The sequence below is a fragment of the Phalacrocorax carbo genome, chromosome 2 (genome assembly GCF_963921805.1).
Source record: "Phalacrocorax carbo chromosome 2, bPhaCar2.1, whole genome shotgun sequence".
Taxonomy (NCBI): Eukaryota; Metazoa; Chordata; class Aves; order Suliformes; family Phalacrocoracidae; genus Phalacrocorax; species Phalacrocorax carbo.
The window spans coordinates 160590878-160606017 of record NC_087514.1 but is presented as its reverse complement, the minus strand read 5'-3'; the positions used below and the strand labels follow the sequence as shown (position 1 = coordinate 160606017).

Here is a 15140-nt window from a genome sequence, read left to right as displayed (position 1 = left end):
TTTGCTGACATACGTGTCCTTATGCATGCATAGACATCGAGCTCAATGGCATTCAGTCATGGATGGAAAGAACACCCCATAAGGTGTTTCAGTGTGGCAGACTGATACTTTAAAATTTTATTCTTTGTGGATCTCAGGCTTCAGCCATTCAGCAATGCAAAGCTTATATCAAGGACTCTCCTCTGCCCAACCTCAGGCAATACAGCAGATAGAGATTCAGACAGCTAGGTGATGATTTAGTGTTCCTATCCTTGAACTGTCTTTCCTCATGCCTCTAGGTTTAGATCACACTTCCAACACAGAAGCCATGATTAATACTCCGTAACAACAAATCCCCCTGTAATTAATTTATGCAAAAGGAATGACAACGCGTGATGAAAACCACATTCCAGAAGATGCAATGCTCTACTGAGAAGCTGGCAAACTCCCATACGTGTTGTGATAACACTGACAAAGCACTTTTTTTTCCTCTCTTCCTTACTGTCCCTTTCTTCTGCAAGCCTTGGGTGTATTGTGCACCCAGTTTCAACTGCCATCTCAGAGCAGGCTCTTCCCGGCAGTCTCTGCACTATATGGCCAAGTCCAGTTTCACTCCCCAGATGGACACGATGCTTTTGGGACAAGATCCAACTAACTGTGGAGTTAAATTCTACGTGCCTGTGTAGTGGCTGAACAATATTTAGTCTTGAGGAGCTTTCGCTTGCCCAAATGCATTGCTTCTGAGCTGAAGTGTGCAATCTCCATCCTTGGACATATTCAAAAGCTGATGGACACAGTCCTGAGCAACCTGCTCTAGCTGATGACAAGGTCAGCAGGAGGATTGGACTAGACAATCTCCAGAGGTCTCTTCCAACCTCAACTATTCCATGATTCTGTAAAAGCGCTTGTTAGCTGTTACACCTTTTAAAGGCCACATCACCAAAAGCAAGACAACACAAGCTTGGCAAACATATTAAAAGCACAACTATTTAAAGGCATAGAATAGTCCCGAAACTGTGGAAACCTGTCAAAGGTTATGGCTAGGTAATAAAAATAGAATCATCATGATATGCTTCAGGATTCTGTGCATAATTCCAGGTGTCCTTCCTATTTTCCATGTAGAATCCATTCAAAATAAGTGGCATGTAAGTAACAACCCATTTCTTCCACTAGTCAGGCTATAGGCAATACTAATGGCATGTTTTTAGCCCATCACGTTCTTACAGCTAGCCCTTTTCTATGGAGAGCTTGTCTTCATTTAAGTGTTTCTTCATGCTTGGATTCAAATTTTACCCCTATTCTAGCTCACCAAGTATTGATTTCTCTAATTCCACAGAAAATATGATTCCAAACTCTTCCAAAGGAACCAACAGGCACGTAGCTTCCACAAAGCAGATCCAAACTTCGGTCTTTCATAAAAGACCACTAGTAAGTCTACAAGTCAGGAGGAAAATCCTGTGTTTTGTAGTGCTGTAAGCCAGCACTCTGGCCACTCTAAGTAGCTTTTCTTTCTTCAGCTTGGAGAAGCAGAGTATTTTCTTATTTTTGTTGTTCCAGCAGCATTACTGACTGAAAATTGCACAATGCCTGTTGTGAATAAATGATGATAAAGGCTTCATAATGTGGCAGATAATGCTTGTAACACACACTTTTCCTCCTAATGAAACTCCAGATCTATGAATGTGTTCTCCAGCAGCTTAAAAAAGGCATATAGCTCTATCACTCTGATGGCAAAAATAGATTAAGTCTTCAGCACATGACATAGGTTCTGTTTTTGGAGCAGAAGGTCACAGGCACCCTTTGCAATAAGGACCATAAGGTCTGAACAATCACAGTGTGTGATATAAATGACAACCATGAAACACATATTGCAATGCATTTGCTGTGCATCCCAGTAAGTCACGCCTACATAATGTAATTTACTGTCATGCTAAATTATATGAAAATTTAAAGGACGCTACATACCATTCTATGAATCCTCAATGTCAAAAACTGAAGTACCGTGTAAATAATGCTTTCATGATTTAAAGATTTCATATGGAGTTATATGCAAACAATTTAAGAGAGTCTTACAGAAGCAAACATTAAATGGAAGCATTATATTCCAGTTTCTACAACTACCTAAAGAATAAACACAAAAATCATGCTGCAGCAGAAGTTGTCGCGTACATCGCTGTTTGAACTCACTGCTAGTACTAGAAATAGTTCAGTAGTAGCATAGCACTATAACACCAAACCACCAATAATATGTGTTGATGGCATCCTATATTCATGCACGTAAATAAGTTCTCCTTTCCAGGAGAAAAAAACATACTCCATTCAAGATACATTCGAGCTGCTTTTTTTCTTTCTGACTTTGAAGACATGCATAACTCTCCCTATTTGTTAGGCCGTAATGCTTTCTCCAGTGTGTCTACACTGCAAAAAATAGCAGAAAATTGAGACAGCAGTCCTCTGCAACCAGATCAGGCCCTGAAAGCAGGCTAATTGTCAAAGCCTGATGATCAGTCCAGGGTAACATAGCCCACAAAGGGGCTATTTCTATGCCAGACAGACTACTTCGTGACATCTCCTGTCTGCTACTGATGTCTTCCTTAGAATCATAGAACGGTTTGGGTTGGAAGGAACCTTTAGAGGTCATCTAGTCCAACCACCCTGCAGTGAGCAGGGACATCTTCCACTAGATCAGGTTGCTCAGAGCCCCGTCCAGCCTGACCTTGAATGTTTCCAGTTTCCACTACCTCTCTGGGCAACCCATTCCAACACTTCACCACTGTCATTGTAAAAAATACCCAGTCTAAATCTACCCTCCTTTCGATTAAAACCATTACCCCTTGTCCTGTCACAACAGGCCTTGCTAAAGAGATTGCCCCCTTGATGCTTCATTTCTCATGTAACAAACTCTGCTTTTTCATTATTCCCTAGGCATGGGATGCCTTTTGATATAAATTCAGCTCTTCTTCAAACGATTATATGTGGTACTTCACTCAACATGAATGTCCATAATTTGGTCTACCAACAGCCATGCTGACACAGTTTTCGTTCCTTTCTATTCCCAGTAGCCAAGACAAGACAGCATGCAGGCACACCAACCTACTTCCATGACTATCTGTACATCATCAACAAAATGGTTGTTGAACCCTGTCTTCAGGGTCAAATTCTGCTTTTGGTCATATCTGAGGAGCACCCTTGAATACAATGTGGTGCCCAGGTGAAACTGGGCATAAACTGAACCTTGCAGGTCTGTGAAGAGGCACTGGAGCCTCCCAGGTGGAGATCACGACTTTCCACTTTGCTCCTGATCCCTCTAGAAGTGTGACATTTTCTTCTGTTTCAGTAATTCCCAATAGAAGCACAGTGTGAGTAACCTTCCCTGAGGCCAAAAGTCTCACCATCCACATTTCTATGAGGTTCCTTCCAGATTCATGACATTCCTCCAAGGAAATTCACATTCCTCTGACCCCACAGACCTCACAGGCTCACAGGTTGGATGAGACCATTTAGGAGTGGAATCTCCTACCAGAAAAAGTGATGTTTTAAAGTACTTTTCAATATGCTGATGATCAGTTTGTGTTGTGCTTTAAAATAAAAAAGACTAAGAGCTTCCTTAATTACAGTGGCAGCTATTATGACTGCAGACATGAATCCTTTCATTTTCCTTCAGAGAAATTCAAAGTGCAATCTCAACACTCCTGAGGAAATACCTCTTGCTCTTTCAGATCCTTAATATATCAGCCCTTTAGGGGGGAATCCAAATTTAAACTTCAAGGCCACAGAGGCTCAGGACAACTCAGAGTCTGCCCTATGAGACCAAGGGGGAGGACAGTTGCAGATTTGATTTTAGGGAAACATTTCTCTCTCCTTTGTTTCCCTCTCCACCCACCTCCTTTTCCCAATAAAACATTTTTTTAATTCCTGTATCACATTGGAAGCTGATTCCTTCATCCCCTTTGAATGAATTAACCAGCCTATTCCTCGTCTGCAGCTTCCTAAAGTGATCCCTAGACTGAAGTGCTGGTCTCAACAGCCCACCCAGCAATTACCAGGAGACAAGAAGCACCCTGCAAAAAACTGTGGCAGAACAAAATGATTTCACAGTGATTTATTAGGCATGCAGCCATTAATGACTTTGCAAGTGTGGAAAGCAAGATGGAGGGGCAGAGCCTGAGCCAACACTAGCTGTCAGAACATCATTGTTATCTATCGGGTAAGAAATATTTAAGCCATCTGATGTTTCAGCCTGGCATCCCGACATAACAACAGGCCTGGAAACAGCAATAAATTTGCACACTGAAGAGTCTGTTCAAAATCATAGAGGTTGACAAAGAAATGGAAGAAAGTGTGCAGAGGTCTTTGTCTGTGTAATATTGAAAATAAAGGATCACGATCTCCAAGAGTGTCCTTCTAGTGCATCAACTCTGTTGTCAGGGCTGAAGTACCAGAGGCAACAGCCACTTCACTGAACTGAAAGATGTTTTTATGTTCATTTGCAGATGTTATTTTTGTCCTTACTGTGAAAAAATCTCTTTGTTCTTTTGAATAAAAAGTCACCTTGTGATGTACTCAGGGAAAAATCCAAGGAAGTGCCAAGGTTCTGCAATTTCCACCTGCTGGGAGCAGCAGGTGCTTGGCACTTGCCATGGCGAAGCTCTTGAGACAGGTTCTGCCCTCAGTTGCACAAGTGTAAATACAACATAACTTTGCTGGCCCTGACTGAATTATCCCAGATGAAATTCAAAGTAAGCAAGAGCAGAATCTCTCCTTTTTTCTTTTTTTTTCCCTTTTTTTCTTTGTAGCAACACGGGATTACAATGGTAACGTTAACATTAGAACAGATCAATTTTGCAAGATGACAAAAGAACATACTGATCTCACTGCTGTGAGCTCCTACTCAGCAGACAATTGCATCCCATCTTAGAAGAGAGTTTTAAAATGTTCAAAGCAATGTGCAAGCATTAACTTCTAATGGCTTAAAAAGGAATTTTATAACGCTAATGTCTTTGTATTACAGATGTGATGTATCTAGAGAACAAAGGTTTCTGTTCGAATCTGTTGCAGCTTTCAAAGACATTTGGACCAGAAAGTTCCATTTAGGCATCTCTAATTTCAAGACTTCAGATGAAAGTTGATATGACCTCTACTTTACAAAGGCTCCTGCAATGATATTATCGTCCATCTAAGTTACTAGTTTGGTGGTCAGTTGTGTATTTGCAAAGAAAACGACAAACAAAACAAAAAGTTGTTCAATCAGTCCAGCAATTTAGCACATACTTCCCTGCCATGCTAACGGAACACAGTGGCCCCCACTTTACTCTTGGCTACTGAATGACAAGTTGAGAGCAGCTAGGAACCCCAACTGACAGGAACTTAGTGGTCTACCACTATTCCCAGAAGCAAGGGTTGGGTACCACCCACATGTGCCAAAGGAGACTGAGCACAGAAAGAAAGTGAAAATAGAGTGTTTCCAGAATTTTTGTATCGTGTCGTGTTCTTCCTTGAGAAGGATGTACCTGAGAAATGCCCTGGAGCATTGCAGGACACAAAACCAACTTTCTTAAATGGATCCATTTTTTCCCACTGTCACAGGCAAACCCCAAAAATAAAAATATGTGGGAGAGAGAAGAAAAGCATACAACTTTCTTTTCAGACATGCCTATTATTCCACAATCCTCCAACTTAATTGTAGTGTATTTTGCATTATTCACCTTTTTTTTGCACAGTACTTCTCATTACTTTTTCAGTCAGCATTTCCACGTGACTAATAAATATGTTTTAGGATAGCCTGCATCACAACAGTACCTTTCTGTCCCTGCTTGCTCTTTCAGAATTGACTCCTCTCTCTCCTCCTACTCAGACCTTGTTAGTCCTTCTCTTGTTCCTAATTTGAAGATCTCAATGAGCAAGAATTACATGTCTCAGCAATAAACATGATCTCACAGCAAAACAAAGAAGAGGATGAACAAAATTAAAATTACTGTCTGGTGAAAGCTCCCTTGACAACTACAGCTACACTGACAGGCGCCACTGAAATAATAGGAACGATGCTTCAAAACAACAGCCAAGAAAACGTTATGAAAGAGAAAAAAAAACAGTCTAAATGGATCTTTTCAAATGCAGATTCCACTGTCAAATGAGGAGAATGAGAAAAATGTTCTTTCTTATGGCACAGTCATATTTAAGCTCTGCCATCTAAAAGAAAACCACCAAAAATGCGAGTACAACCTGGAAGATCGTGGGCCCAACAGTCCATTTCAGGAATGCTAGAATGATGCAGAATGGAACAGAAGGATTGTATTCTGGGGAGGGAGAGGAGGGATACAAGGTGTTGTCTCATTACCAAATCTTGAATTACTTCCAACTGGGTGAACAATAAAACTCCTGTCGACCTCAGTGCGATATCAGGCATTTGCAGGCTTGTATCTGAATGACTACCGCTGCCTAGGTGACAAACTGCATAGCAAAGAAGCCAAGAGATTAATGAACATGAAAAATTATGGCCCACTACTACTGATGTTCCATCCAAGACAGAACTAAGGCAACACTCACGAAGAAAGGTTGTCTATGGACCTAGGGAGGCAATTAGGAAAAAGCGTTAGCCTTGCTCTGTCAATAATGCTTAAATGCAGACAAGTTACTCAAGCACATTTTCCACTTTAGCTTCACAGCCAAAAAATGGGGAAAGTTGCTGTAAGTACTGGTGTGGTCAGGGTTATCTGGTGGTTGGAAGGTATTTCAAAGCACCTGTAAAATCCTGCAGCAACCACAGCATCTCCCAAACTACCTTCAGCAGGCAGAAGATGCAGCTTCTTGGAGCAGAGGTGGAGAAACAGCTGCACAGAGGTTCCTGGCTAGACTGAGTCAGAGGTGGGGGGGCGATGGAAAGAGATGGCAGAGACAATGCAGCAGGGTGGAAAGGAATAAGGTGCACAGGGTGAGTGACGCTTTGGTGTGCTATGTTTTATTTTCTTGGTATTTTGCATTCCTATTGTGAAGCACTACTGGTAACATGGCAAAGGTTATTGCCTAAAAACACGCATCACAAATGCATAGACAACACCCATTTTAGCAGAAACAGACCCTTTTCTCCTAGTACTGAATGCACTCAGAGCTCCAGAAGTTTGGCATAGGCTCCTGGGCTTGCATTCCTCTCCAGAGAAAAATGAAATCTGCAGAAGAGCCATGTAATTCTCCTCCATTTTATTCCACACGCTCAAGACACCTAATAAATTTGCTTTGACTTCTTATTCTTCCCTAAAACAAAGGAAAAACTTAGAACCAGAAATATCTTTTTGCTCCCTGGTAGCCTGGCAGAGACATGTGTAGGACTGTTTCCCACTTTTACATAATGAGATTTTAAAAAAATAAATTAAAAAATAAAAACAAAAAAAAAAAAACAGATTGCACAGAAAAAAGATATAGGGCTCTGCCATTTCTTGCCAGAAGCACTGAAAGCAAAAGCACATCGCAACTGAGAATAAAAAAACTCAATAATTACACAGATAACAAGAACACCCTAATAGCAAAGAAAAACAATAATCAAAGTTTTGAAAGGCAAGTAAACTCTGAAGACGGAGCCAGCCAGCCTTTTAGTGCTCACTGGGAATAGAGAGAAACTTTCAGTCTGAGGTTATTCTGTTTCTGTATACTATAGTTTCTAGCACGTTTCTTTATAGTGTGAATATACAAACCAAAACAGAGGCAGTGAAGAGACTGCATGGCTCACTAGTCTGCTCCACTATGGCAGTACAACTGTCCCTGCTCTTTTGGCAATAAACAGACTGCTTGTGTCCAAATCTGAGCAAGTTCTGGCTTCCCCAGCCCGGGGAAGTTCAGATATGGATTAGTCTTGAGAGAAGGAAGAGTCAGGTTAAACACTCGGATTCAGCCACGAGGCACGGACAGTTCCCGGAGCCAAACCTGGGGATGTCAAGACCAGCATTTGGGGCGTGAAGAGACCTTTTGCTAAAGCGTACTGAGAGTCTGCGGGCGAGCTGGACGAGTCACGCCGAACCAAACCCTCAGCCCAGGGCAGGGAGCAGCGGTGCAGCCGGGGTTATCCTCGCTCCTCCGTGCCACAAACACGGCGCCCGGAGCTCCCAGCACTGCACGGCGGAGGGCAGAGGCCAGGGCAGCCCCCCATGCTCCAACCACCCCAGCTGCGGAGGACTTGCTTTGCAGGGGCTGCACCCCCCAGCCCAGCATCCCCCGAACTCCGGACCTCAGCGGCAGGAAACCCCCCCCTCCCTGCGCTACATGTCAGAGCAAAACATGCCCCGGCGCCCGAGCCGCCCCAGCTGCGGAGGGGAGGAAGAGCCAGGAGCCACTTACGGGGATGTGCACTCGCAGCATGAGTTTCTTCTGGCTGGAGCTTTTCCTGCTGCTGCTGCTGGAGGCATCTTTCTTCTTGTCCATGGCAGTGCTTCCCATCCCTTCACCCAGGCGTGGTGCTGGGCGATGGAGTTGGGGAGGGAGGCTCCTCTTCCACCTCTCCCCACCGTCCCACCGGCCGCAGTTACTCCAGGCTCCTTATTTTCTTTTTTCTTTTCTTTTTTTTTTTTAAATGGCCTTAGGAAATGGGGGGGGGGGGGGGGGGGGGCAGTGGGAGGGGGGAGGATGGGAGAAGCAGAGGGAAGGGGAGGAGTTTCTCCAGCTCCGGCCTTTAATCCCAGCAGTGAGGTGTCGGGGGGACCTTCTCAAGAGCATGAGATGCCCTTACAAACGCTGCTTGCTTTCTCACTCTTCCGCCCTTTCAAAAATATCCGGAGCATCCTGGGGGGGTGAGAAAGTTTCCTTCCCCTCGCCCAGCCCGGCCGCACTCTCCCCGAAAGAGCGGGGGGGGAAGACACCAACCCAAAAACCACCCAAACGCCACAAAAACCCGAGAAGGGGAAGGGGCTGGGGCGAGGCTCCCGGCAGGCGGGCGGGTGTCCCGCGGGGGATGCGGGGCTGGGCGGGCGCTGCCCGGCGGAGCCCCGCGGGGAGCCCGGCCGGGGCGGGAGGAGGTTCCCCGGGCGCTGCCGAAAGCCCCGGCCGCCTCGCCAGGAAGTGCAGAACGGGCACCCGCCGCCGTTCCCCCGCGGCGAGCCCCGCAGCCCTCCGCGGGTGCGGGGAGCGCCGCAGCCCCGCCGCCCACCCCCCCGGCTGCCGCTCGCCCCGGGCCGCCCCGCCGGCCCCTTGTGGGGGGGCGGGGGGGTGTGACAGGAGCTGGGGCTGCGCCCGCATCCCCCGGGGTGCTGGAGCACGGGACTGGGCGAAAAGGCTTGGTTTCACCTTGCCAAAAACGCCCAAAGGCGGCGCGGTTCCTTTCCCTCCCGACCTCACAGCCTGATTCCGCACCTCCCTCCCGCCCGGATTTCTCCCGGTCGTGCCCCGAAGGAGGGTCGTTCCCCCCCCCCCCCCCGGAGGCAGCCCCTTCCCAGCCCTCCGGGCCAGCAGCGACCTTGCGCAACCCGGCTTTGCCGAGCCCGGCCCGGCCGCCGCGGCGGCCCCGGGATGGCGGCAGGCCCGGGGCGCGGCCCGGCCCCCCGGCCACAACCGCTCCCGCGCAGCAGAAACCCCAGGGCTGCCCTCCCCTTTGCTGCCGGGGAACTCATTCCAAGCCCAGGGGGCCCCAGTCCGCTCGCCAACATAGGTTTTTCCGCTCCCTCCCTCCAAAAAGCCTTCAAAAAAGCGAAGGGAGAGTCAGGCGAGCAAAAAGAGGCAGTTGGCACCCGCGGGCGAAGGATTTGGGCGTTACAGAGCAGCAGAAGATGAAAAGGTTTCAGAATCCACTTCACCTGTGGCCGCGTTTGGGAGCGCACCGCGGCGCAGCTACTGAGCGAAGCCGTGCCAATGCCACCCCTGTATTCGGGGCTGAGATTTTTGGACAGCAAAGAGAGAGAGATGTCTTTGCCTTAAAAGAGGACGTGGTTTCCATACGTATTGAAACAAACATACACTCTGGATCAAAATGGGAGCTTCTGTTTTCGAAGTGACCCTTTCTTCCCTTGACACGCCCTGCACCATTTTACACCGCCTGAATTTGACAACTAGACCGAGCCCGCTACAGCCACATCATCTAAACACAAAGTTTCACTGGGATCAAAGTGGTGCGCGTATGTATTCACAGAACCTACACCATAATTGCCTCTAACAAATCATATGGGATTCTATAGAACAATGATTTATAAACATTATGGGGAGAAGGGGAAGTGTTCTCCAGGAAAATCTTATCTTCTGAAAAAATATAGGATTACGATGGCTATCTTCAAGAAATACAAGAATTCAGATTTATTTCCCTCCTTAAGGAATTCTCAGGATTTAACAAAGCTAGGTCAGGTATAGAGTCTGTAGCTCTTCTCTGAAACCACACAGAATCAAACAAAAATAAATTCTTTAATGTTATACATAACTGTCCTATAGGTTCCCACAGGACATCATGGAAGAAAACACCCAGAAATGAGACTGCGGGGGTTAACAACCTTGTCACCAGATCACAAAGGGTTATTAATGGCACATGGGCAGAGGAAGCAGAATTCCCCCAGACAGTAAATGGTGCCTGGGGCAGCCTGGGAGCCCCCCCAAAAGAGAAGAGTGGGTCTGGAACACCCCCTTTCCCCCAACGTTTATATAAACTCTTCTGCCAATGAAGTGTTGCTGCCAAGGAAAATGGGACCGACCATCAACCCCTTGAATCAACAAGTGAGAAAATTACTAATAAACATGTCTGTCAAAAAACCGGCACGACATTTTTCGTTGCTAGTATGGTCTTGAAAGTTAAAAAATAAGGGGAAAAAAAAAAAGGTAGAATTTCTTTAGAAGGATTTTAGCACTATTTTAGCACTAGGCATTGTAAGGAAGCAGATCTCCTGACTGTTCTTTATTAAATTAACAGACATGTGAGGTAGAATAAAATCTACCATATATTCCTTATTTATGCTGAATTGTTTCCTACAATATTAGAATTTATTTTCCACATTTAGTCTTTTAAATCTAAATTCATTCATTTTCTTCTTGTAGATTATTTATATGAATAATAGTGGATAGTGTAAAATAAGCTTCAGGAAGTAACATAAATGAAGTATGACCGAACTCGTAAACATAAAAAACCCCACACAAATGAGCCTCCTCCTCTCCCCCCCCCGCCCATGATATTGCCTTAAGCATATTTATAACTTAAATAGTACCACAATGTGGGGTTATTTTTCTCCTTTATTCCTCTAAGATCCCATATATGACCTTGGATCCTCCAGTCATATTTTTAAACTTTTCATTGCAGCTCTGAGGATTAGAGACACATTTAAAAGAAAAACAAAGCCAAAATCCTCCTACAGCTGCTAGACTTCAGGAGTTTGACTTCCCATAAAATCAAGCGTTAATATGACCCTGCTATAAAAGAAAGGATTCACTAACTATTTCAGACAGTAAGGCATCATGGTTTTATCCTTCATTTTTTTTATCTTCTGGGAACAAATGCAGCCATCATATGAACAAGCAACATCACCAATACTTCCAAAGAGAATCAAAATTATTTTTTCCACATTAAAGCCTGTCAATTTGACTACTTATACAACCGTGTTTCCAGAGGCACGTAAGCATCTAAATTACTAATTTCACAGACAAATGGGTACCAAAATACTTTGGAGAATATCACCCTAAGTACTTAGAGGTTTCATGCACCCTCAGGGAAGGCAGCAGAAGAGGATCTCAAACACACCAGCCTCATTTTGCTTCTCCTTTATACCACCCAAGTGCTCCCCATTACCATGCCACACCTGTAACTCAGCAGAAGCAGCACGTGCATTTTGGACTACACCCCGTCACAGGACTTGCCCCAGTTGTTCCTTAAATACAGGCTGAGTCAATTTTTCCATGATAAATTCCCAGAGTACATTCCTAACTTAATAAAATAGCCATAAAACTTTGCTTTGAGCCTCGGTTGTATCAATTGTAGTTGCCATAAGTAAAATAATATGTCAGCAGCTAACTTCTGTGCTGGAATTTCACATGCAATATGCAGGGATTTTTTTTAGACTTTAAGTTAAAAAGTCTGTCTAAAAAAGTGGTGCTTGGGGAGAATTATGTGAGTTGCTGGTGGTTTATAAATCTTTATTAAAACCAGCATTTTTTGCTAATGCTTTAAAGTTTGTTGTTAGTCATATTGCCAAGCACTTATATATTTTATTACAGAAAAAAACCCTATCTAGAAAATACCTATTGTTCTTTCTCTTCAGACTACATATATTAATCTTACTGTGAGCATTTCATGCAGATTTTTCACAGATGCGATCTGTAAGTGTTTCGCAGCCACCAAAACCTGCAGAACTCCCATTTTTGGGTACTAAATTTTCCACTATAAATAATGCCTGTATTACATCAGGATAAATATTGTAATTTCTCAACCACATTATTTCTTACATATGTGTATACATATATTCGTACTTGGACTCTCAAATCTTTATTAAAATGTCTCCAGGATTTAAAGACAAATTCTTGAAAATCAATTTTTTTTTAAATCTGAGTGCCCAAGAACTTGTCTGGCTGTTACTGGTAGCTGGTATCCCAGAACCTGTTATGCTTCATCCCTGCTATTTTTCTCTTTATTTTCTTCTTATGCTAACATTTGTCCACGTTGGTCTCTTCAGTTCCTCCTCTGTCTGCTTCATATTCCTCCTCTTGTTCTCATTCTTCCATTTTTGTTCTCCATCTTTCTCTGTTCTCCAGTTTGCCGCTCACTTTCCTGAGCATGCCTCAAGTCAATTGTTCAGTTTCTGTTCAAAACAGTTAAGAGATTGAAATTGACCCTGATGCGGAAGGCTCCTTAACTCAATCAACAGTACAATGTGATTATCACAATGCAGTATCAGGATGCAGTAGTCCATGCACAAGTCTTTTCTGTAGAGGCCAGAGAGGACGCACACCCCTGTACCTGTCTGCCCCTACTCATACTCTCACCGGCTACGTGCTGATGCTCAGCACGGTGCAGGGAGCAGTTTTCAAGTCAAGCAGAATATAGTCCACATGAGGAAATATCTGCAGACAGCTAAATTGTATTGTTTGCAATTAAAATGGTTTTCCTTGGGGGAAATTTGCAGGGGAAATTGCAAGCCTGCCAGGAAGGCCTAACTGGCTGAGGTAAGGTGAGATAATGAGAGCAATGAGAGAGGAACGTCTCATCCCCAGAAGGTCCCCAGAACATAACAGCAGCAGCAAAGACTGACAAATGTTTATGCTGAAGGAGAGAGGTTGTGTGGTCAGGCGGCTGTGCTTCCTCTCCAGGCTGTCAGACGCCTTCTGGTACACAAGTGGTTACTGAAATAAATTCTCTCTCGTCACCTGAAGCCCAGTAGCACACGGTGCTGTTTTAAAGCTGCGTGCTCTGGTTGAGCCATTCTGCCCTGTGGTGCTCACTTTCTTGCTCACACCATTTTTGCTGGTGTGCAGGTCACTCCACAGCCACTGCGTTGATTCACTCACTGAGTCAGCGAGATGTCTTTTCATCCGGACCATAACGTGGAGGAGAGGAAGTGAGAGAGAAGCAGTTTCAAAGGAACTTTCTACGCTGTTTCTCTAATTTAACCTGACTGCTAATTTCTTTCCAAAGGCAGAGACAGTTTTCTGAGTTTTTTTCCTAAAAGCGTGTCTGTTGCGGATCTTGTGCGTCTTGACAATTGATCCCGGGCATCACAAAGTTTCAGAAGTCTTCAACTGAAATGAGTAGGCCCGTGCAAAGGATTCATTTGGTAGGTAGAGAGCCATAGCATGGTTGGCATGGGCACTGGTGCAAGGATTGGCAGGAGGCTCCCCGTTTTGCCAGATGCAGTGTTTGCCTCATTATCTCCCAGCTTGATGGCTCCACAGCCATAGTTCTCCCGCAGCTGCCTGCATAGTCCATAGTACTGACACCACAAGAAGAGATGCAACCCCAGTAAATCAGATGGGTGCATGACGATGTGACCTGAACCATGTTGTGTGGTTCACATTAGTGCCAGCACTGTACTGTAGACTGTTGTGACAGGTAAATTGAGTTTCTCATTTGCACCTTGCAATTGCAAGAGTTGCAGTTACACTATAGTGTAAGAGTAAGATAAGAATAATACTCTCAGTGTCATCTCTGCATAGACAGTAAGTGTCTGGGAGACCTGATTAGGTACAAACATGAAAAACGCATTTTCTTTTTTAAACCACAACAGCTTGATAAAAGACCTTGAAGCTGATTTCTCAAGGTTCACACAACCTCTGTTGGTTCTGAGAGCCAGGGAGAGCCCTCCAATGATCAAAGTACCTCTGCAATAAATAATATCTTTTTTAAAATGTTGGTTTCTATATACAAAAGAATTTCCATTAACTGGAACGACGCTGTTCAGCCTTAAGTTTTCTTAGTAGTAAAGAATCACAGAAGAAATGGACAAAACCCTGTAAAGCATCTAATTTCCTCCTTCCTGACACAGGAAAATTTCTTTTGTATTTTCTACTGATTGTGATTCAGACTTTCTGACTGCTAGCCAGAAACAATACTTGGTGGTTTTGATTTGCATATATAGGCCTACAAGTTAGACTTCCATCAAAATTTAATATAGCAGATTATATGCAAAACCAGTGGAAAGATACTTGTTTCCCATATCGTGCAATTTTTGTCAGTCCTGCAAATTAACACAGAGAAGTACAAACAGGCCTCAAAAGGAGTCTGCCTCTCATTTTCTTTTCCAACAGTATGCATAGTGCAGTACATTAGCTAAAAGAGCATTTAAAGGAGGCAGAGGCATATTTCTACCAGATATGTGTGGGCACAAGAACAAAAAGTGTTTTCAGCAGTAAAAATCTGAAAATACTTCCATGTTCTTCCCAGTGAACTGGGAAGAATTCAGAGAGCTGAAGAATTACCAATGCACTTTCTGTGAGCCTTCTCTGTGTGATAATCTCAGAATTTATTCCTTGGCATAGAGTGTGTCGGGCCTCAGACAGTAGAGTAGGCAGTAACAACGCTTTCCTTCTGGAGCAAAGTGGGTGAGACTGCTCCAGAACATCAGCCTGTTACTGCTTGGTGGTGCAGATGTAAAAAGAGGTGAGGTTTCCAAAAGCAATCATAAGCAGTCCATTCCAGGATGGTCTCTAAGATCTCATAGAAAATAATTTTTGCATGTTTAGCTTCAAATTTATTATGCTGCAAAGAATTGGTGTCA

General features: G+C 44.2%; 1 protein-coding gene and 1 long non-coding RNA gene across 2 annotated transcripts in view; one reads left to right on the top strand and one right to left on the bottom strand.

Moving 5' to 3' along the window:
• The window catches only part of PRKAG2 (protein kinase AMP-activated non-catalytic subunit gamma 2), a 231489-nt gene extending 222875 nt beyond the window's left edge, over positions 1-8614 (bottom strand). The window contains exon 1 of the mRNA XM_064445079.1: positions 8308-8614. Coding sequence (XP_064301149.1) covers positions 8308-8406 — 99 coding nt within the window. The 5' untranslated portion in view covers positions 8407-8614. The remainder of the gene's footprint in view (positions 1-8307) is intronic.
• Positions 8615-8912: 298 nt separating this feature from the next.
• LOC135312129 (uncharacterized) lies at positions 8913-11882 on the top strand. Its single transcript, XR_010371792.1, has 2 exons — positions 8913-10073; positions 10381-11882. It is a non-coding gene; the product is annotated as an uncharacterized LOC135312129 (long non-coding RNA).
• Positions 11883-15140: the final 3258 nt, after the last annotated feature.